General features: G+C 54.9%; 1 protein-coding gene across 8 annotated transcripts in view; it reads right to left on the reverse strand.

Moving 5' to 3' along the window:
• MYLK (myosin light chain kinase) overlaps window positions 1–21,980 on the reverse strand; it is a 203,928-nt gene that overhangs the window by 64,514 nt on the left and 117,434 nt on the right. For 5 of the 8 annotated variants that reach the window (XM_038583049.1, XM_038583048.1, XM_038583051.1 and 2 more), the window contains 3 exons: window positions 18,433–18,504; window positions 16,758–17,998; window positions 9,450–9,566 (listed from right to left, as the gene is read on the reverse strand). In XM_038583049.1, the coding sequence (XP_038438977.1) occupies window positions 9,450–9,566; window positions 16,758–17,998; window positions 18,433–18,504 (1,430 nt within the window). Of the gene's footprint in view, window positions 1–8,995; window positions 9,055–9,449; window positions 9,567–16,757; window positions 17,999–18,432; window positions 18,505–19,058; window positions 19,106–19,975; window positions 20,008–21,980 lie in introns of those variants that run through there. The other 3 variants (XM_038583053.1, XM_038583052.1, XM_038583054.1) reach the window with 3 other exon arrangements.

Here is a 21,980-nt window from a genome sequence, read left to right on the forward strand (position 1 = left end):
ACCGCTCGGTGTCTCCCACAGCCCGCTCTGCAGAGAGAAGCTCTCCCCAAGGAAGGAGAGCGCAGGGTCCAGGCCCTCGGCTCACGGCCTCGAGGGGGCCTGACTTCTCAGACGTCCCTCTGCAGGTGGCCACTGACAGGCGTCCAGGCTGGGCGAAGGCCTCTGAGCAGACGGCCCGCATGCCGACCGCCCCCATCTGGACTGGCCCTTGAACCCGTTATGGGAGCCTTTGCATTCCTCCTCCAAGTGGACCCCATGAAACTCTGTGGAGCCTTCTGGGTAAGCCTGAAGCGGTGCATGGGTGGGTGCACAGCTCCTCAGACCTCTTCTCCACGTTCCCTCTTCCACGTTAATGCCAAGTGTGGACAAGGCCAAGGGAAACTCTCCCTTGTTGGGGCAGATTAACATCATGCCAGGAGGGGTGGGGGGCTAGGCTGGGCCTAAACCAGGCCCCGAGGACACTGGACTTCAGGAAGTTTTGGGGAAACCACCCAGGAACTCAGATAAGAAGCAGCTGGTTCAACTGCTATCACTATGCTCCAGCATCTTCCCCATAAGAAACTCTCTTCAGGGATGAACTGGGAGGGAGCCTCCCCCTCCGAGCCCCTTCCTGCCGTTCCCTTTCCTGCTCCTGAAGAGAGGAAGCTCAGAGGGAGGAAGGAGCGGGTGGGACTTTCCAGCTGAAGCTTGAGACCGCATTCCTGCGGCTTGGCTGGGGAGGAAGGGCCGTCTTGCTGTCCTGCCTCCTAGATGGGGCAAGCCTAGCTGCTAACACATGCCCTTCGCCTGACTGGCTCCTGGGCTTGGAGAGGTTGCCCAGAACTAGGGCCTGGGGATGCACGCTTCCCCAGCGCATGGACTCCTGATGCTCCCATCTGGATGCACTGCTCCTTCTAGACGGCATTTGGGTCTCTTTTCTGCTCCAGAAGGTAGATCTGCCCATAGAACCCCCGCACCCCACCCCCTGCAAGGACTCAAGCTTCCTTCCCAACCTGAAGCCAGCCCACCCTCCATCATAGCTGCATAATCCAGGAACAGAGGTCTGGTGCAGGCATTGTCCAGCTCACCTCCCGGTCGTGGGGGCAATCCCCAGCGGACATCAGCCTAAAGCTGAATGTGTGTCATGACAGGAATGGTTAGGTGTAGGCCTTAAGGAGTGTCACACCATCCCTAGCAGTGTATGACAGGGAACGGTCCAGGGAACAAAGCTCAAAGAAGTCCTTCTAAGCAGCACTTGATAACCTGGCCCCCTCCCCTGCCTCCATTCCTCACTCCCACCCTTCTGCTACCTTCTATAAGACAAGGGGGGGGGGGCCCTGGGTGGCTCAAGCAGTTGAATGTCTGCCTTTGGCTCAGGTCATGATCCTGGGGTTCCGGGATCGAATCCTACATCGACTCCTGCATGGAGCCTGCTTCTCCCTCTGCCGTTGCCTCTGCCTCTCTCAGTGTCTCTCATGAATAAATAAAATCTCAAAAAAAAAAAAAAACAAACAAACAAACAAAAAAGGAAACCCAGAGGGTGAGTCAGGGGTCCCCACCTTCCATAGCTGACACTGCCTGTGTCCTGTCTCCTCTGTGGGCTGCCCCCACCCCACGCTCCACATGGATACGGATGGGGGAACAAAAAGTCCCAAGGGGCGGGGATGATTTCACTTCTTCGCACTGGGTACTCTTCCCAGGCCTGACGGTCATTCTCAGCTGCAGAAAAAGCCTCAGTACCTATTTGTCAAGCTCTGTGGTTCTCAACATTGGCTGCCCATCAGCAGCGCCTGTACCCAGGTATCGCACTCCCCAGATCCCGGTTGAATCGGTCTAGTTAGGGGCCTGGGTGTCGATATCCAGATGCCCCACAGATGACTTGAGTATGTCACTCCCACCCTCCTCAGGCTGTGTGTGTACATATGTGCATATGTGTGTATCTGTGCATATGTGTGTATGTGCACATGGGTCTAGAGTGGGGGTGAGGCACAGGGAGGGGGGTGGGAGACTATTCTAAGAGACAGGAACACAGATTGGTGCTTTCCTTGATGTTTGAGGGGGGGTCAGGATGCCATAAAGCAGGACATAGGGTAAGTCTAGGGCTCCCTCGTTAGGACTCCCCCTTCTTTCCTTCTTTCAAAACCCAACAGGCAACCCGCCCCAACATGTGTTTGTTTTCCCCTTTTTAAAGGAAGAGGAGGAGAGAGCCAAGTGTGTACAGAGTTCTGTGCTCTCTGGCTTGAACGCTGTCTGCCTGTCTTTCTTCTGGCGAGTTCTGGGACATCACAGGAGGGAGATAAAGAAGGATCAGGGTAGTTGTTGTTGTTTAACTGATGTGTCACTCGAGGCATAAGCCAGCAAAGGCTGAGAGCTGGTTCTCCTGGGTTCCTAAAGGGACATGGGGACTGAGATCCCTTCTCTCCTCTCGGGGTTGTGTGGGCCTTCGCTTCCAAGCATCCTGAGAGTAGAGACCCAGAGAGGTGGGTTCTAGTTTTGGCTTTGTCATCAGCAACCTTGGGATCATGAGCAGATCATTTCAACTGCTCTGGGTCTCTATTTTCCACATCTGTACAAAGGAAATGAGGCTTATTCCCTCTACTGCACAGTGTGAAAAGGCCCAAGGGAGAGAATGCATCCAGTAGTGCTGGGGCCGGGGCGGGGTGGGGTGCGAGGAAGAGAAAAATGACCATTTACCTATCAGCTCATCCCTCATGTCCACCAAATATCCTCGCCTCCCTCCAAATCTGCTTTAAATTGCTGCACCTTCAAAGAGCCCTGGCTGACCAGCCCCTGCCTGCCTCCACATCTGTCCTCAGCTTCTGGACGCTGCCTTTACACTGACGTGTGAGTGTGCTACCCTGCCATGTGCTTTGAGCTTTGTTTTTAAAAGTTCTGTGCACTTTATCTTTCCATCTGAGCACGAGGAAAGGGGCTCAAGTCTCCCTTTCAAACCAGGCACACCCCAGACTTGGAGTCCCCCGGGTAGGGGGGGGAAGTGGGGGCGCTGGCCTCTTCTTCCCTCTGTAGGCCTCCCGCCCCGTGGGGGCTGTGCACACACCACAGGCCACCAGCCTTCCATGAGAACTGCAGCAAGGAGTGGGCTGGAAGGACTGTGCGCTTAATCAGAACCAGCTTTGCACTTGCACGATGCCCAGGGGATAAAAATAATAGTAATACAAGTCTAAGAGCAGCTTGCATTTTCTATTTTAATCAGGTTGTGATGAAACTGAACTCCATTTCTAGATCTGGGCCCCAGGGCTGGAGTCCATTGCTGGCCTGGTTGTGCCCCCAAAGAAAGATGGGGGAGGAAGATGGAAGGATGGAGAGGTAGGGGGCCTCTGCATAGAGTGGAAAACGTGTCCTTATATGGGCAACACCTCACCCCTTCCACTCCTGGGCTAGCTCAGGATCCAGCCCTTCAGGGCAGCATTTTTGCTTCTGTCTTCTCCAAGAGGTTGATTCCCTTATATATAAGCCTAAGGCAGGGGGAACGAGGTGTTGGGAGACTTCTAGGAGGGGGTCCAAGCTTCCAGGAGCTCCGTGATGGGGCAGGCCAGAGGGGCTGGCACAATGAGAAGACAGGGCGTTCCAGGAGGAGACCAGCTCCTTTCTGGCTTTGCTGTTTGGGGCCTGTGAGTCCTTGGCCAAGCTCCCTGAACTCCTTTGAGCCTGACCTTCACCCAGAAAACAGGAATCACACTCACACCAACAGAGGGACCGAGATATGAAGTAACAGCGGGCATTTACTGGGTTCCTTAGTCCCTGCCCGGCATGATGCTAAGCACTTCATCTGCTGGTTTCAGGTTGAACCATACCCTTCGCCAATATTCAAGTGTCTTGGGCCTAGTGCAGGAGCAATTTTATTTAGTTCCATCTAATGCGTGTTAGCTGCCTGCGATGACAGGAAGGACAAATGTGAAAGTGGAGGTAGCCTTGTTACTATGGCAGGGCCCAGGCCAACCAAAGAAGGGGGCGTCACAATCAGCTCAGTCCCCGTCAGAGGGGCCCGATGGTCATGATGGCAATGAAGCATGGTAGTTAGGCACCAAGGCTCATGTTTAAATTCAATTCCCACCCAGCTCATTATTAGCTGCATGGACTTCAGCAGGCCCTCAGCCCCTACGCGACTCAATGCAGGCTTTTTTTTTTTTTTTTTACTATCACCCTGCAAAACCCCCTTGTCACAATGATGAATCACCCTGAGTTGCCAAACCCACTGGCCAATGATTAGACTCATCTTATTCTACTTGGCAGCAGCATCTGACACACTGATCCCATCATTCCTTTTTCAATGAAATGGCCACTATTTGGCCTCTGGACCACCCCTCTCTCCTGGATTTCTTCCTGTCCCACTTCCTTCTCCGTCTCCTTTGCAGACCTCTGTCCTGTCCTGCTTTTCCTCCTCCCGCCTCCATCCACATCCACCCTAGGGACCTCATTCAAACCCAGGACATTCAATGGCCTCTTATGTGGATGGCTCCCCATATCCGGCTTCCAACTCTGACCTCCTTACTCAACTCCAGGTTCATTGAAATGCCTGCCTGGATGTCTAATGGGCAACTTGAACTTCACAGGTGCAAAATTCTTGACTGCCCCCGCCCCCTATATGCCCATCCAGACAGTAGTAGTACTGTTGATCTGTGCTCTCTCCCTGAAAACTAAGTTACCTCTGACTTTCCTTTCTCTCTCCCCATTTCCAATTCATGGACAAATCCTATCAGCTCTACTGTGAGAATAGATTACGAATCTGATGGCTTCCCACCTCTTCCATGGAGTCTAAGCCAACATCCACTCTTGCCTGGGCCATCACAGCAACCACCCTTGATCTCCCTGTTACCCATCCTGGGTCTGGTCCCTGTGGTCACCTGAGTGATCGTTCACAAGGTCCAGAGTTGGCCCACCACACCTGGAACACAATGTGGTCTCCCTGTCACAGCCTACCGCCTTGAAGATCTGGCTGCTGGTCCTCCTCACCTCACTTCCCGCCACTTCACCCCCCTGCTCATGGCTCAGCACCCCCTGGCCTTCCTTCTTCTGGGAATGCTTCAGGCATGGTCTCTGCTCAGAGCTTTCTTCTCACCCTCCCCCTCTCCCCTCTTTCTCCCAGACTCTTCGCTTCCTCAGGCACCTGTTCCAATGTCACTTCCTCAGAGAGGCCTCCCAACCACCCTCTCCAACAGTCACATTCCCTACCACATCCCCTACTTTGCTTCCTTTGTAGCACCTGATACTGCTAGAGATCATATGATACATCTGTTCATCTGGATTACTGTCTCCTCCCACTAGACTCTAAAGTCCTCAAAAATAGGAACTTCTGCTTTGTTCACTGCTTTTAATCCAGCCCCCAAAGCAGTGCCTGGCACCGGGATGAATGACAGCAGGGATGTGCCCACTGGAGCGCCGCCTCCTGCCACACACATGCACGATCCTCCCTGGTCACAAAGCCCTTGATCTCACTGGTAGCTGAGGCCAGGTGCCCTAGCCAGCGTGGTTGCGGAAGACAGCCCAAGTTGCCATGTCTTGGGATTTTGGCCTACAAAGAGTTTTGTTTCCCCACCTTTCACCCAGGTCTGAATGAGAGGGAATGGGTCACTCAGGCCAGATGTGTGGAAGGACTTCCCAGCAGGAAGGGCTATTGCTAAGGGAGACCAGGATCTCTGGGGGAGTGGACAGTGCCATGTTATTCGCTAGACAGAGAGGCCATGCCAGGTCATGGAAAGGGCAGGCTTCAGAACCAGACACATGCAGGTGGGAGTCCTGCCAGGGTAACTCTCATTCTAACTCCCTGTGCGCAGTGGTTCCAAGGGCTTGGGCTTTGGAATCAGAGACACCCTGAAACTCTCCTATGAACCGTCTGCGTGGCCTGGGAAGGCTGCTGAACCTTGCCGAGCCTCAGTTTCCCCACTGAGAGATAATCTACGCCGCTGTTGAATAAACTGAGAATGCACAAGAGTCTCTGGCCACAGCAAACCTTGATCAGCTTTTGTCCCCCACCCCGGGTGAGTTTTCCTTATCCACTCTGGGCTTCAGGGGCTTTTTTTGGGTACAAGTTGTCACTGGCCTTCTGCTGTACTTGGAAGGAACAGGGGTATGGCCAGAAGGAAGAAAGTGCAAAAGAGCACCTTTCTTTCTCAGGGTAAAGACCCACGTGGCATGATTAAAATAGCCAGGTGTGCTGGATTATAAAGGCCACCTCCCTCTGTCTTTACGACTGGTGGGGAAAAACAGGAGTGTGGCTACTACAGAAAGGCCAATGAGCCAACGTCATTTTGGTGAGGTCCTGAAGTGTATCACTGCATTGGTCACAGATGTATAGTCTTAACGGTGTTTGGCACAGGCTGTGTGAGTGGGAGCTAATGACTGCAGGGGCAGGGCCAGTGTGACGTCAGCATGAGCTACAGGCCCCACCCCTAGTTGAGAGGGACCCCCTAGTCCCTTGGGAGGGATGCAGCCCCATCCAGAGGTTGCGCAGGGAGCTGGAGAGAGCTAGGGAGACCCCACAGCATGAATGAACTTGCAAAATCAGTGATGGTTACTTCTCAGGGCAAGCAGTTCGTCCAGATACTATAATTCATGACTTCTTCTGAGAATTTGATGTAAAACTATGGGCTCTGTCTTCAGAAAAATGCTCTAATCCACAAACACACAAAATTCTGCATATAATTTCAAAGGGTACATGGACTGCACCCCATCCCCACCCCCAGATCTTTAAGTTCTGGATCGCCTTGGGGAGTGAGGAGAGCTGGGAGGATCAGGGGGTGGAACAAGGAAAGGAGACCAGTCCGGCTAAGGGGAGCCCAGGAGGGGAAAGGGTGCCGCAAGGTGTCAGGGGAGCAGTTAGGGAAACTGCCGTCCTTTCTCTAGAGATAGCTCGTATGGCAAGAAGGCCACCCGCATGCAGGACACAAATAGATGTCCAAGTCTAGCAAACAGGGAAAAGAGTGGGTGTGAAGGGGGCTGCCCTTCTTCTCTTTGAAAAACGAAAACCAATGCACTGAGAGTCAGTCCTGTTATCTCATCTGCTCTCCCTCCGCTCCCTTTGCTAGCTCTTCTCCTCTGACCCAGCTCCTAGACTGTAGCCCTAGGCCAAACCAGAAATAAATAATGTTGATCAAGATTAGCAGAGAGTACAAGGGAATCTAGTAGGAGGAGACAAATTTATAGGCAAAAAAAAAAAAAAAAAAAAAAAAAATCCCATAAGTTGCAGAAAGAATTCCCCAAACCTTAAAAAAAAAAAAAAAAACCAAAATCCCAAATGTATTCTATAAGGAAAAAGAAAATTTTATTTTGAAAGCAAAGTCTTTTTTTTTTTTTTAGCTTACACCACAAAAATTTATTTTCTCATGGTTCTGGAGGCTGAAAGTCCATGATTAAGGTGCTAGAAAATTCAGCTTCTGGCAAAAGCTCTCTTGCTGGTCTATAGATGGCTGCTTTGCTAGAACTTCACATGGTGCAGAGAGATCTCTGGTGTCTCTCCCTCTCTTATGTTGGTTTTAAAAATAAAACATTAGCTGTTTCTCAAAAAGGTGCTGACATTTTTGCAGATAAGAAGAATGAATTGCTATCATGTCAAAAAGCTACCCATGTAAATAAGGACCCAAAGAGGCCAGAGATTCCAAAGGCAGATATCCTCATTAGCAGGCTGGGCTTCCTTCTAGATTGGCTGCATGCAGCACAGGTCCCAAGTATGGGCTGTTAGAAATGGCTTTTGGGGTCAAGTTCCCAGAAACACTTTTTTTTTTTTTTTTTTTTTTTAACTGCAGCACCTGTATTGAAAAAAAGCAGGAATCTGACCTGGGTGAGTGACAGCCCGGGTCACACACGGGAGTCCTTGACAGCAGCAGCTCCTACCTAGAGCCCCAAACACGAGTTTCGAGCCCTGCTCTGAGCACACCGTACGCTGACTTATCAGATCTGCCCCTTAGTCCCAGATTCCTGGTGACACACGTTCACAGCACCCCGGGGAGACACACACAATACACTCTACCATTTCAGCTTTGCTGCCGGCTATTGACAATTTCATTCATTTTGCCGCTGTATTTTTTGTTTTTTTTTTTTTTTTAGACTTCTCTTTTCAAGGCTCTTTTTCTTTTCTTTTCTTTTCTTTTCTTTTCTTTTCTTTTCTTTCTTTCTTTCTTTTTTTTTTTTTTAAGATTTATTTATTCATGAGAGACACAGAGAGAAGAGGCAGAGACCTAGGCAGAGGGAGAATCAGGCTCCCTGCAGGGAGCCCGATGTGGGACTCAATTCAGGATCCTGGGATCACACCCTGAGCCCAAGGCAGATGCTCAACCGCTGAGCCACTCAGGTGCCCCTCAAGGCTCTTTTTCTTAAAAATAAATAAATAAATAAAATAAAAAGATTCTTTTTTTTTTTTTTTTTTTTTTCTCGCCTTCCTAATATATCCCAGATCTCCGTTCTTCTGATCAGGAAATCAGATCATAAAAACCGAGAATGGACCACGGTTCCGCACCTTGCGGAGCGGCAGCGAAACGGGTTGGGACTCCATAACCCGAGTGATCATGCTCAGGAGTCCGAAGAACAACAAAGCTGGTCTTTGAGTTGCCTTATTTGGTCACTAGTTTTTCACGTGTCACTAGTAGTTCCTACCCAGGCATTTCAAGGGCAAGGCATTACTTCCCCCACACTCACTACCTTTTTAGAGGAGACAAGAGAGGGCTCTGGATTTGTAAGCCCCAGGATGGGCTTCTGGCTCTGGCCTGGCCCTGTGGGCCCGGGAGCCTCCGCAGGACGCGTTCCTTCTCAGCGGCCTTAGTCTCCTACCCTTTAAAGCCAGGACGGTAGCCTAAGATCATCCCAAGGCTTGTTCCACTTCTCAGGCTCTAAAGCTAAAGGTCACCCAGAGGAGAGAAAGGAGAGTCACGGACGAGCCTGGCCTCACCCTTTCCTCATTGGAAACCCCACTCAGGCCTGGCAGCCCTTTGCCCCCACGGGTGTCTTCCTCTCCCCCTGCTGTCTTATGATCACTCGGCCCCAAGGCGCGGCCCCAACTCACCTCCTCGAGGAAGTGTCCCCACACGGACCTCCCGCTACTCCGTCCTCACACAGGCCTGACCTGCCAGCACTGACACTTGTTTGTCTCAGTGTGTTTGTGAAATACTACGTAGTCATTTTCCTGTGGGCGTGTCTTCTCCTGCCCTGTGCCTGGCTTCCCTGCTCAGCAAGGTTCTGCAGGTGGGGGGGTCAGGACTGGGGGCGGTGGGGACACCAAGGTGAGCAGCCCCTCCTGTCGGCCGAGGGCAGGGCTGCAAGGTCGCACAGGGCCATCAGGTTGACCTCCCGTGTTCCTTGCTGTCCCATTCTTTGCAAACGATGGCTTGACACCCACAGAACGAATGCCTCGGGTCGGGATGGCCGTCTCAGATGCAGTTCTGTTTAGGTAGGGCTGGCAAGGGAAGGGCTCAGAAGCAGGGCTCTGTGCGTGGCAGTGATGGGTGGGCGTGACCTACCGTCCACGGTGACTTGGCAGGAGCACTCAGCCTGGCCGGCGCCATTCTTAGCTATGCACTTGTAGAAGCCTCTGTCCTCGGGCAGGGCCTTCTCGATGGACAGGGAGCACAGTGAGCCTGGAAGGGAGAGGGAGAACGGTTGAGTGACGGGTATTGGTAGAAGCCCAGTACCTGTCCCAGCACCTGGAACTTGGCAGAGGAGTGCTACTCACCCGGGCAGCGTGTGGAAGCCCGGAAGTCAGCCGTCCTGTGGGAACCAACCTTCTCTCCCTACCAAAGGCAGGGTTCTTTTTGCTGATCACCCGGGTCCAAAATACCTGATCCCTAAATATGTCCCTTCCTGGTACCCCCCTTCCCACCTCCCAGCGAGCTCTCTTATGGGGACATAATGGGAAGATACAGAAGAAGAGGGTGGAATAGTCTCTGCCCTTGGAGAACATCCAATACGATGGACCCTTGGGCCTGCACACTGGGATGTCACCAAGAGAGATAAGCAGTAGAGCCAGATGGGGGTTCACAGACCCGTGTTAGGAAAAGGGGCAGGTGGGATGCCTGGGTGGCTCAGCGGTTGAGTGCCTGCCTTTGGGCCCAGGGTGTGATCCTGGAGACCCGGGGTCGAGTCCCACATCGGGCTCCCTGCAGGGAGCCTGCTTCTCCCTCTGCCTATGTCTCTGCCTCTCTCTCTCTCTCTCTCAAGAATAAATAAATAAAATCTTAAAAAAAAAAAAAGAAAGAAAGAAAGAAAGAAAGGAACAGGGGCAGGTGAGGAAGCCCCACCCAGCTTATAGCAATTATTCTGGGAATGCATCTTAGGAAAGGGAGTTCTGAACAAAGAGGGGGGGGTGAGGGAGGGCAGGAGTCCATGTCCAGCAGGGACACTGGCCCGTGGGAAGGTCTGCTGGGACGAGAGGGTAGCTATAGCCTGGGATCCTGGGGCTGGCTTCTCAGGAATGGTATCTGAGCTGAGAAGCATGGCCAACGAGGGGCACTAGGCTGGGAGAAGGGCACTTCGGGGCTGCCTCCCTTCAGTGCAGGGTCTTTGCGTCACCTCAGAGATGGATGGAGATGGCTTTCTCTCCCCATGGATCTCTCCACCCCCAGCACACATTTTCTGACCTGGTTGGGGGAAGGAGGAGTCAGGCTGGGCATGCACAGGATCGGGGTTCTGGTTCTTGCTCACCCTAGCCCTCTCATCCCAGGTCTGGTTACTTCTCTGGGGTATCCCCTTGGGGGATTTCCCTTGGGGTGTGGAAGAGGCCAGCTGAGGGCTGGGACGGCTGGGCCAGGCAGGAGGGCAGTGGCACCCAGGTTCCTGCCTTCAGACACACAAGCCAACAGCATGGCGCCTTGCCCAAAGCTGCCCCCGTTGTCAGGGCAGCAGTCATCACACAAGGAAGAGGACAGAGCCAGGGCCATGTGCATCCTGCCGCCTGGAGCCACTGGCTTCGGCTACCTCACCCCCCTCACCTCCCGCTCCCCAAGCCAATGGCTCCTTGGCCTTGGGTGGGCAGAGCTGTGTGCACCCCAGGCCTACGTGGGGAGCAGCATGGCCAGGAGGGAGGTCCCCAGGCAGTGGTCCCAAAGGGCCTTTGACCTCAAAAAGTACCCTCACCCCCACTAGGCAGGTCCGCAGACCTGAACAACAGGTACAAGGGTATTCAGAGAACCTCGCTAAGGCTGGAAGGGAAGGCAGAGGCACAATGGTTGCCTTTGCCTCCTGGCACCTGCGTCATGTCCTAAACAGGGAAACTTAGTCCTGCCGACCACCTCCCTCCTGCTCACACAGCGCCTCTCTCTCCAGGAAGGCCTCCCTACATTCTCCCACGGGGAGGGCAACGGGTCTCGATCTCTGCCCGCTGTCCTTCGGAGACAGACTTTGCAGAAACTGAACCAGAAAGGACTCAGGCTGGACTTTTAGGAAAATCCACCAGGAGAGTGAGGCCGTGAGCACAGGGATCTGGGATTGAGGGGAACTGTCCTCTCTAGAGAGAACCTTCCACTCATCTGGGAGGGCAGGAAGATGCTAAGATGACCTCTGGCTCCCCGAATTTGAGGCTCAGAGGAAACACAGCCCCTCTTGCCACTTCCCTTCAGTGAGAGGCTAAGGCTGTGAGCAGAGACCCCACTGCCAGTGAACATCCTGCTCGAATTCCTGATGGTCCCCCAGCCCCTACCCCCACTGCCTTCAGCCCTCAGCCCAAATGGCACAAACCGCAGAGACTGTGGGGAGCCCACCAGGAGGAGTGGGGCATTTAGACCACAGCCCGCACCCCCTCACCCAGGAAAGCAGCAGAGCAAGCAGCCCTTCAAGCCCGCCCCAAGCCAGGACCCCTGGCCATGTGCGTGGGCTGGGGGAGGGCTCCCAGGCAGGCCTGGAGGCCCTGCTAGCCCAGATTGAAGAATCTGGTATTTCCTGTGGGACAGCTTATTCCTGACCTCCAGAAGAAAAACCGTTTCCCAGAGGTTTTTTTTTTTTGAGAAGCCTCGGCCTGGTGGGGAATTTTGAGAGGGAGGTGAGGGGGATGGGAGCAGTCACCACAGAAGGATCCAACAACTGGCTCGGCTAGAACTGCCCCTGGGAGAGCCCCTCAGGGCCATGGAGTCTGAAGATCCCCTATCTTGCTCCAAGAGTGTGGGAAGAGGGCAGGATGAGAGGGGAGTGCAGGGTGGGTGGGGGGGACCCAAAGCCCTGGAGGCTGCACTCGGAGGATGCCCTCAATGAGCAGTGCCTCCCTGACCTGGTCCCCTTGGCTGTCTGGACAGGATAGCTGAGCCCCAGGTCACCTCCTCCGGGTCGGTGCCTTCCCTGTCACCCATAAGCATCCCCATGATGCTCTTCCATGCCCTGAGTTTATCAGAGCACGTCTCCCAAGGCCACCGCTGAGACACGCTTGTCTCCCACACTGGTTCTCAGAGGGCAGTGACTCGGTCTATTATGAATGTTTTTCCTGAGCCTGGAATGCAGCCATGGTAAAAACAACAACAACAACAACAACAACAACAAGTCCAAATATATATATATATATATATCTGCCATTCTGAGAATGACCAAGGCACATTTCCAAGCAGGTGACCGAAAGATCTATGCAAGAGAAAGTCACCAACACGTAGTCACATATAACCGACGGTCGAAGCAGGCTATATAGTTGCTAAAAGAAAAAAGTTCCTACCGCAGAGTTCTCCGGGCGGATCGTGCGGACACGATACTGCCTTGCACGTGGCAGGGGATGCATAGATCCTAGTGTTTTGTAGAATGAACTTATGTGGGTTTTTAAAAAGCCCTTGCAAGCTCCCGCATGAAAGGTGATTAAAAATGAATCATCGGTTGACAACAGCAACAAAAATGAATTCTCCTGATTAGATTGGGAGAGATGTTTGCCGGGGAGAGAAGCCTGGCCTGGGGACAGGAAACAGGGCATGAAGATGAAAGCACAGAGCTCGCCTTGGCTCACGGGCCATCCCTCCCGCTCCTCACGAGGCCGAGGCCAAAGGGGGTGGGGGGCACGGTGCAGTCTCCCCTCAGGCCTGGAGGGCAGGCCCAGGCTGCTGTTAAGTGGACACCATCTACTCTGAAGCTCTGGGGAATACAGGAAAGGGGAAAGGGGACCTCCACAAGTCATTCAAGAATTAGCAGTCAACTCCAGCGGACTCCTGTCACACCTCTTCTGCTCTCCTCGGTGCTAAATGGGGTGACATGACCATGTTTCGGGGGGGGGGGCCCTGAAGGCTACAAGCCCTCGCCAAGGTACATCGTTCAGAGAAGCCTCCTGAACCTACAAACACAGCGTCCTCTAGCAGTAGGTATGTGGGTGTACATGTGGTTGGTGGGGGAGGAGAGGACGGGAGCCTCTCCTGGCCAAAGGCTGGTGACAAGAGTCTGGCAAGGGGACCTGGAGGAAGTAAAGTTTGATCTTGGAGGAAGTAACAGCACAGGGCTCAGTGCAGTGGAGCAAGGAGGATTCCAAGCCAGGGAGGTGGGGGCAGAGAGGGTGCTGAGTGCAGCACGAAACTGGGGGGACCCTCTTAGCCACGTGCTCCACCTTCCCTCCAGGCCACCTCAAACCATCAGCTTATTTCCATCGATGCCAGCAGACGTGAGACCCCAGTCACCCAGACCCCAGCACGCAGTGGTCTCATGCTTCTTCCTCCTCTTTATCTGCCTCCTGCTCCCAAGCCAGGCAACAAGTTCTATTAACTCTGTCCTTGTTTCTGGAACCGGATGTTTCCTGTGTGTGCCATGGCTACCTTTTGCATCCCTTTCTCCCCAACCCCTTCACAGTAGGCTCCTCCCTGGTCTTTGGGCCCGGGGTCACTCAAAACCCCTAGCTTTGTGTGCACTGCTCCTCATTTCAAACTCTTAGATGGCTCCCTATTGCCTTTAGAATTGAGCTCCTCAGCGTGACACGGCGCGCCCCGGACCAGGCCTTCCCTCCCTGCCGGGGAGACCATACCCCCCCTCCACTTTGCCTAGTGCCCAGAGCCCTGGTCCAGCTCATTCAGCACCAGCCTTCCCTGCACTCTCAGCACTCAGCTCCCTCTTCTGCACCGACCAGCTCAACCTCAGCACTTGGCTGGGGTCGGTTTATCACTGCGAGCGCGTGTCCCCTCCCTCCAGATCAGTGATGAGCACATCTACTCACACCTCTCAGAGGGCCCGGCTCCCCACAGGGGGGCCTGCTGAAGTGGTCACTGATAAAGCTGTAGGACAGGCTTTCTCCCGGGGCTCCGTGTCTAACCCGGGCTCTTGAAGACTTGGAGGGGGAAGCTCTAGAGAGAAGGCATGGAAAGAAAACGGGGCTGGGATTTTAAGACAAGGTACTCCCTACTGTGGCAAGGCAGCCTGGCCCTGCTCACTCCTCTGCAGTGAAGATACCAGAAACTTGGCAAGCCGAGAGGGCACCTCTAGGCTTCCGGCCTCTTGACAACTATCGACAGCGCTGAGGAGTTAAGAGCCATGGGCATTCCCCTGCTAGATGCTGCTGCGGCTGCTGAGTGCATCACGAGGGGTCTCTCAGCTGCACCAGTGTGCTGACGTCTAACAAGAGTGAGCTAAGAGGTAACACAGCAGAGTGGTCCAGGCGTCAGAACTCAACGGCCTCATGTTCAATCCCCGCTCTGTGACTAGCACGGCTGTGCAGCCCCGGGCAGGTACTGCACTTCTCTGTTAGGCAGGCAGGATGGAATGAGCGAGAAGCGTAAGATGCCCAAGACAGCGTCTATAGGACGTGGTGTTCAATTCGTGCTATTCTTAGTTCTCAAAGGAAAATTACAAATATTTAGAATATTTTTTCGAAGTCGGAACCGGGGCTGTGTCTACACCCCCTTCCCACCCCTGTCCTAGTGCTTCCCTATTCCCTCCTCTGCTGGCCTTCTTTTAATCATTTCTTCTTCTTTGCATTTGGACCTCAGTGGTCCCTTTGGGGTGGTTTCTGTTGGGAGGCCATCCTGGAGTTTCCCGGTTTCTATGCCCTTTAATGCTGAGTGACAGCAGGTACCACATACTTGAGGCACTCTGGACACGAGCAGCCGGTGTCCAATGGCTCAGGAGTGGTTTTGAGACCAGGGCTGAGGTCTGCTCACATTGTTCAGCTGAGGGGATTGTTTATAAGCAGCTCCTAGGGGCTCTGCAGGTCCCGCACAGGTCTCAGGGCGGTGCGTGGCTCTGGGCACTGCCCTCAGCTGTCTGAACATCAGTCTCCCTGAGGTGAGCCTAGCCAGGGGCCTCACACCGTGCATCTGTCCCAAGGACGGGTGGCTATCCACCTTTATCCTTCCTGGACAGATCACCAAAGGGTAACCTGGGAGACACTCCCAGGCAAGGCCTTCCAACTGGGAGGGACCCACAGGGGTGACCGGGAGGCTGTGCCGTCCACTGCCCTGTACAGCTCACCCCACCATGGCAATCCCCCACGCCTACGAGGTGTGGACCACAGGCAGGCTGAACCAGCAGGAGTGGGGGAGGGTGGGGGAGATGACATGCCGTGTGGAGGACCCTAGCAATCTGGAGGTGACCACATGAAAGAGTTCTCCTAGCGACACAGCAGCAGAAAACATTTTCTCTCTCCCAGTTTTGCTTTTACTCTTTTAACACTTAGATTCAAAATGCTCAGTGGTTCCAGACTGGCTGCCTGAGTTACAGAATGAAGGGAGAAACTTCACTGTGGGCTGAGAGGGACACTGCCTTCTTCAAATGCATCATTCGGGTTTCAGGAGAAAGGACGGAAGCCTGATGAAGGAGGAGAGAGGGGGGTGCGGAGGACAGAAAGGGGAGTAGCATGGCCTGGGGTGTCTCTAACCCCTCAGCTGATCAGGATTGCCCAGGACCTGTCCACTTGGGCCTCTTCTTGGCTGCTGCCCTCTACCCCTTAAGGGTAAAAAGCCACTTCCTGGGGAGCTCTTGTACGCTGCCCATCCAGAGCCACCAGTGTCAGCCCCTAGCTCAGGCCAGGCTCTGTTCCAGCCCAGGTCACCAGAGTGGGGTATGGGAAGTCTGCTGAACCTGGAGCCCCCACAGGGGCTTGGCATGCTTGGTTGAAACATTTCAAACCAAATTCAGGGTCCAGGGAAAATGCCCCTCTCACTCCCATCTCTTCTCTAGATCTAAACAGGCCCATCTGAGAACTCCAGACCCCGAAAGGCCCCAGATGTCAGGATTTAGTGGCCCCCCCTTCTCCCCACAACCCAAGAATGTGAAATACCAGCAAACAAAAGTCTCATCCAAATTAGGAAGCGAGTGGCTCTGTCCGCCCAGGAGTGTGTGCCGTAGGGGCTGTTTGGGGTTTTTGGCTTCCCCCCACAGATCCTTTCAAACCCACATTGTTATCAAGACTTAAGTTGTTTTGACCCCAAACCTCAGTCCTATGCCATCCTGTCGCTGTACACCCTTCTCCAAACCTAAAATGCTGCTGCAAAAGCAGCTCTCAGCTCAGAGACCGCAGTGAGCCCCAGCCCCCAGGTTCCCTCACGCCTGCGAACAGAGCCCTCTCCATGTCAGAGCTGTGCAGCACTAGCTCAGGCCCAAGGTTTGCCCTGAGGAACCGTGGCTGGGGCTGCCATGAAGCGCCTCTGCCAGACAGATGCCGAGACCCGGGCGGGTGCCAGAGGATCAGATGCCCACCTCTCACCGCCCAGTGATGGAGTGTGTGCCCAAGGGCCCTGAGCAGAACAGCCCTCCGTCAGGGAGGGGGCACAGAGGCTGGGCATTCCAGCCCAACTCTGGGCTGTGAGTGGCAGTTAACAAACCAAAGCCTCCAGGAGCCCCCAGTGGCCCTGATGGAGCCCCCTTCTTCCCGGCCCTCGCCCTGTTACCTTCTTGGGAGAGGATGATGAACTTGGTGGTCTTGAGTGTCTTTCCATTGAGCATCCAGGTGATGGTGGCTGGAGGGTCAGACGACACCTGACACTGGAGTAGCAGCTTCTCACCCTCTGTCACATGGACATCTTGCAGCTTCTCCTTGAAGGCTGGGGCTGTCCCTTGGTTCTCTGATCTTTTTTCATTATCTGTGGCTCCTGCCTGTGCCCTCTTGCAGTTCACGTCATTCTTAACCTCCTTCTTGAGTTCTTCCTTCCCAGCTGGTTTTAGGATCTCAGCAGGCTTGGCATTACCTATGGGTTTTGGGGTCTCAGCAGGCTTGGCGTTGCCCACAGGTTTCAGAGGTTCAGCAGGCTTGGCGTTGCTTATGGGTTTCAGCGTCTCAGCAGGCTTGGCGTTGCCCAGGGGTTTCAGGGTCTCAGCAGGCTTGGCATTGCCCATGGGTTTCGGGGTCTCAGCAAGCTTGGCATTGCCTATGGGTTTTAGCGTCTCAGCAGGCTTGGCGTTGCCCATGGGTTTCAGGGTCTCAGCAGGTTTGGCGTTGCCTATGGGTTTCAGCGTCTCAGCAGGCCTGATGTTGCCCACAGGTTTTAGAGTCTCAGCAGGCTTGGCATTGCCCAAAGGTTTCAGGGACCCTAAAGGCTGGGCATTGCTCACAGCCTTGGGACTTTCTGCTGCCTTGGCATTCAAGGCCTCAGCGTTGTTGCTACCATTCTCGGCTGGTAATTTTTTCTTGCTACCTAACACGGAGCGGAAATCTGGGGTGGCGGGTTTGGGAAGAGGTGCCTTCTCAGGCACCGGGGTCTTAGGAGTCCCCTTTTTGGCCAGGACCGAGCGGAAGTCGACCTGCTGAGGGCTATGCACCTTCCTCTCTTCCTCTGACACAGTCTTTGGCTTCACTTGCCGCTGCAGGTTGGCGCGGAAATCCATCTGCTCCGCTGGGATCTCCTTCAGGTCTTCTTCTGACACGGTCTTGGTACTCACCTTCTTCCCCAGGAGGTCACGGAAGTCCAGCTGTTCCACCTGCTGCTGGCGGATGGCCTCCTCAGTATGTTGCCGGGTCTCCACGCGCCTCTTCAGCACCCCCCGCACGTCCTCGCCGTCGTCCTCCTCCTCTGGCCAACCCTGTCCTCTCGCTGGCCGGCCAGGCCTCAGGGTCCCATAGCAGTCACCGCCACCACCATCAGCGCCGGCTCCCCGGCTGCAGAGGCCCTCGCAGCTGGCAGGCTCCCTCCCCCTGCAACCAGTGAAGGGAAAAAGGAGAGTAGCAAGAGGAAAAGGGGCCGGGTAAGAAAGAAACGTCAGGGGAGAGCAAATCCCTGAGGGAGGGAGGGTAGAGGGGAGGGGGAAGGGGAGGCTGGGGCTGACCGTGCTGTGTTTATAGAAGGGAACGTTGGTGAGAGGCTCTTGCTTGCTTACTTGGTTTGTTACATCGGTAATGACTTCAGTAGCCTTATAAGGGTGTGTGCAAAAAAAAAATAATAATTCACCCCCCTCTCCTCCCCAGCTCTCCCTCCCTCATCCCCCTTCCAATCTCCCTCTCTTGGCTCAGCAGCCTCAGCTGGAGGATACAAATAATCTGGGGCCGCTGGGCTGGGCCTGCAGGGGCCAGGAGGAGAGTGGGTGGGTGGTGGCCTGGGGCCCGGCCACGCACCTCCTGGGGGCACTCACCGCAGGGGGGCTCCGGTGGGGCTGCTCTGTAGCATCAGTGACACCTGGCAACTGCATTCGCCAACCCGGTTCCTGAAGAATTTGAGAGATCAATACAGCTCGGGAGGCTCTCTGAGCCAAGGGCCTGCTTGGTCTAGGGCTGTGAGGAAGGCAGGGCAAGCAGGAACTTGGCCGCCAGAGGCTGGCTGGCTGGCTGGCTCCAGGGAAGAGGGGGCTACGGGCTTAGCGGTGACCCTGAACACCCACACAAGACCTAGATTTAGGGCAGGCCCTAAATCTGCCCCACTTTGGTCTCCCTTTTTATCCTCAGCTTTTGTATGAAAAGGGGAGGGGGAAATCTTCAGCACAACAGCTTGGACAGACATCCAGAAGTAGGAATACTTTTCTCTAAGTACGTTACAAAAACAACTCAATCACTCAGTCTAAATACAATCACTCCGCACTGAAGTCCAAGCCCCCCAGGGTGTGATGGAGCTGCTCCATGGAGCCTGCACAGCCCTGGGCGTGACCCTGAGTCTGGCTCCGCACACCTTCAATACAGGGGTGGTTGCGTCCTCTCTGCACGGGCCGGATTCCCCCCCCCCCCCGCCCCCCAGCTGCCACCTCCCCCTCTCCCTCCTGCTCACCAAATCAAAAACACCTTCCAATCCCCACCCATCAGCTACTGCCCTCAGATCAGAACTTCCTGGATTAAAAATCAAACAGGTGTCTTCCTGCATGGGTGACCCCTTCTCTCCTTTCTTCAGGTGGGGAGAGCTCTGGACTCTTCAACCCACTGTTAAAACGTTAATAAAACGTCAGTGTCCCAGCGGTGCGTGGCCAGCTGAGGCCCCCTGTGCCCGGGGAGGGGAGGGGGCTGTAGGGGCCTTGGGCAGCGGGACTCTGAGCCCGCACGGCTGCCCTCTGCCCTCTGCCGGCGGTTCTGAGCAGCCAAGGCTGCTGGGGGGGCGGGGGGGGGGTCAGGGCCGTGCTCAGTACAGGGACGGGTGAGGGCAGGGCTGAGAGCCACGGGGACTCTTGCTCCGCCTTCCACTCACGTCTGTCACCTGTGCCTACAGCACCCCACTGAGGTACGCAGCACTATTGGGCCCACCGTAAAGGTAAGGAAGGCGTCAGGAGGTCAGGAGTTCGTCTGGGGCAGCGCGGGGCTCCCAGGCCTCCCCCTCATCGCCCCACAAGGCCATCTTACCAGCACTTCAGGGCCTACGTGTGCCCAGGTCCTCCCCCAGATGCGCCAAGCTCTGCGACGGGTCCCTCGCAGGACCCATCTCCCCTCACCTCACGACTTCTCTGTGAAGCCAGCACTGTTGTTATCAGGAACATAAGGCTCATAAAGGTTAAACAACTCGCCTTCACTCGCAGAGGCAACCGGCAGAAAAAGGGGCTGGCACCCAGGCCTACCTGAATCGGGACCCTAACCTTCCCGACCTGCCCTGCCCTGCTCGTCAGTACCAATCTACCGTGGGGTGTGTGTGTGTGTGCAGGTCTCTGTGTGAATGCAGATCGACCACACGCATGGATACACACACATGCGGGACCTTACCTGGCGGGCATCTGCATCTGCAGGTCCAGATACAAGTGCACAAGCACGGCCACCCCCACGTGGACAGACACCCGAGCATGTGTTCACGCAGCCCTGCTGACGTATGTGGGCGTCCGCCTTGCTTGCCTGGCTGCCCTCCCTGTGCAGGGCCGGGTCCGCATCAGACACTGGAGGTCCATGGCTTGGTAGGTGGTTTGCAGGGGGGCTGGGGGGTGCTGCTCACTCCCAGGCACGGAGACCCGTTTGAAACAAGGAGAGGTTGCTCTGTGCTGTCCTCCAACCCTCCTGCCATCTGTTGGGGTCTCCTCCTGGCCACCTCGGTCAAGGCGCAGGCTCTCAGGGGGCAGAGACTGAAGGCTCAGGGAGCCTGGTGTCTCGGCAGTTTAAGCGCCGTGGGTGTCCCTTTGCTCAACGAGCAGCAGTCAGGTGCCTCCTTAGCGCCCGGCCCTGGAAGGTTAAGAGCCCCTCGGGACATCCCAAGCGCTCAGCACAGAGGGCTCACGGGGCTTTGGGTCAACTTGCAGAATAAACACGGAAGGTCATTTGCAGGTGAGGCCCAGCTCCCTGGCACCCTACTTATGTCAGACTGCTGGCCAGTATCAGGCCATTCTTTCCTCGCTATTCTTTCCAGCACAGGGTGACGAGCAGGAGGGCAGGAGGCCAGGAGGCCAAGGGCTGTGTTTTCCCAGTAGTGCTTTCCAACATTGCCTCAGCTGAGTTTCCTCCTGCTACAGGTACAACACAGCTCAGGTGCAAAAATCAGGAGCAGACACTGACCAGACGGCCATGCTTTACCCCAACCAAACCCTTCAGAGGCTTTAAATGGTGAGGCGCCCCGTCCCCTGAGCTGGAGTAAGCTCTAGCTCCCCGTGGGGAAGCAGGTAGGGGACTCTGCTGTCTTCCATCACCTGCCCTAAAGGAGGGAGCACAGGTGGCTTGCTGTTTGACCCATCCCCAGGCCTCAACCTGCGGCACCTAGGGAAGTCTGAGGGGCAGAGGTGGAGAACTTGGGATACCGTGGTGGGCCCAGTAACTGGATCATCCCTCGGGGTGATCTGGGGGGTCATCAATTCTGCTGCCATAAACTTAAACCTCTGTTGGGCCTTTAGGGCAGATCATGAGTTCATTGAGAGCCTACAAAGGTCAGAAAGGCTTGGACTTTGGACCCACACACCAGATCATCTAACCCGCCAGCCCGCCTCGAGGCCATCGGTATCTGTATCTACATCCTCGGTTACAAAGCAAGGCCTGGGGCTGAGGATGAGGCCCCACACCCAGCCCAGGTGCTGCCAAAGAGGCCTGGACTATGACCCCATAGGCTGCACCTTTTACAAACTAACAAAACTCTCTGCTCCCACCTCCCAAGCCCTGAATAAGAAGCCCACTCTGGTTACAAAGCTTCAGAGTCTGTCCCACTCTGAATCTCCCTCCTCTGGAATGGGTTTTCACACGCAAAATTAGTTTAAAGAACTAATTTCCTGGCAAGTCCCAAACTTTCAAATATTTTAGCTGGAATTTTGAACTGACTTTCTGATGACATTTCCTTTTAGACCAGGAGACAAGAGCTAGGGCATCCAGCTGCACCTACCCACAGCCGTAGCAGGGACAGACGGGACCTGCTGCACCACCCACCCCCCCTTCCTCCCAGCTACCCCAGCTCCCTCCTTGAAAGGCATTCTGTGCTGAGTCTAGGTCTGATTTCTGTCAGGAGGGGAACGGGGCCCCTGGCAGACCTGGCACGTCCTCCCCAGGAGAACTTTCCACTGACTTGCTCCTCAGGCTGGGGACAAAGCCAAGGCCAGGGCACCAGCTACCCAAAGGAATGAAAAGGCTGGACTTTGGAGAGGGGTCAGGGACGAGAGCTGCGCGGACGGGGAGGCCAGCGCAACCTCCCGGATTCCCCGAGTTCCCACGCACTTGGGAGAAACACGGAATGGGAGAGAAGCCGATGAAAAGACAGAGATGAGGGTTCCAATCTGGGCTCTGCTACTTGCTTTTGGGTGGT

Source organism: Canis lupus, chromosome 33 (genome assembly GCF_011100685.1).
Source record: "Canis lupus familiaris isolate Mischka breed German Shepherd chromosome 33, alternate assembly UU_Cfam_GSD_1.0, whole genome shotgun sequence".
In the NCBI taxonomy this organism is placed as follows: domain Eukaryota; kingdom Metazoa; phylum Chordata; class Mammalia; order Carnivora; family Canidae; genus Canis; species Canis lupus.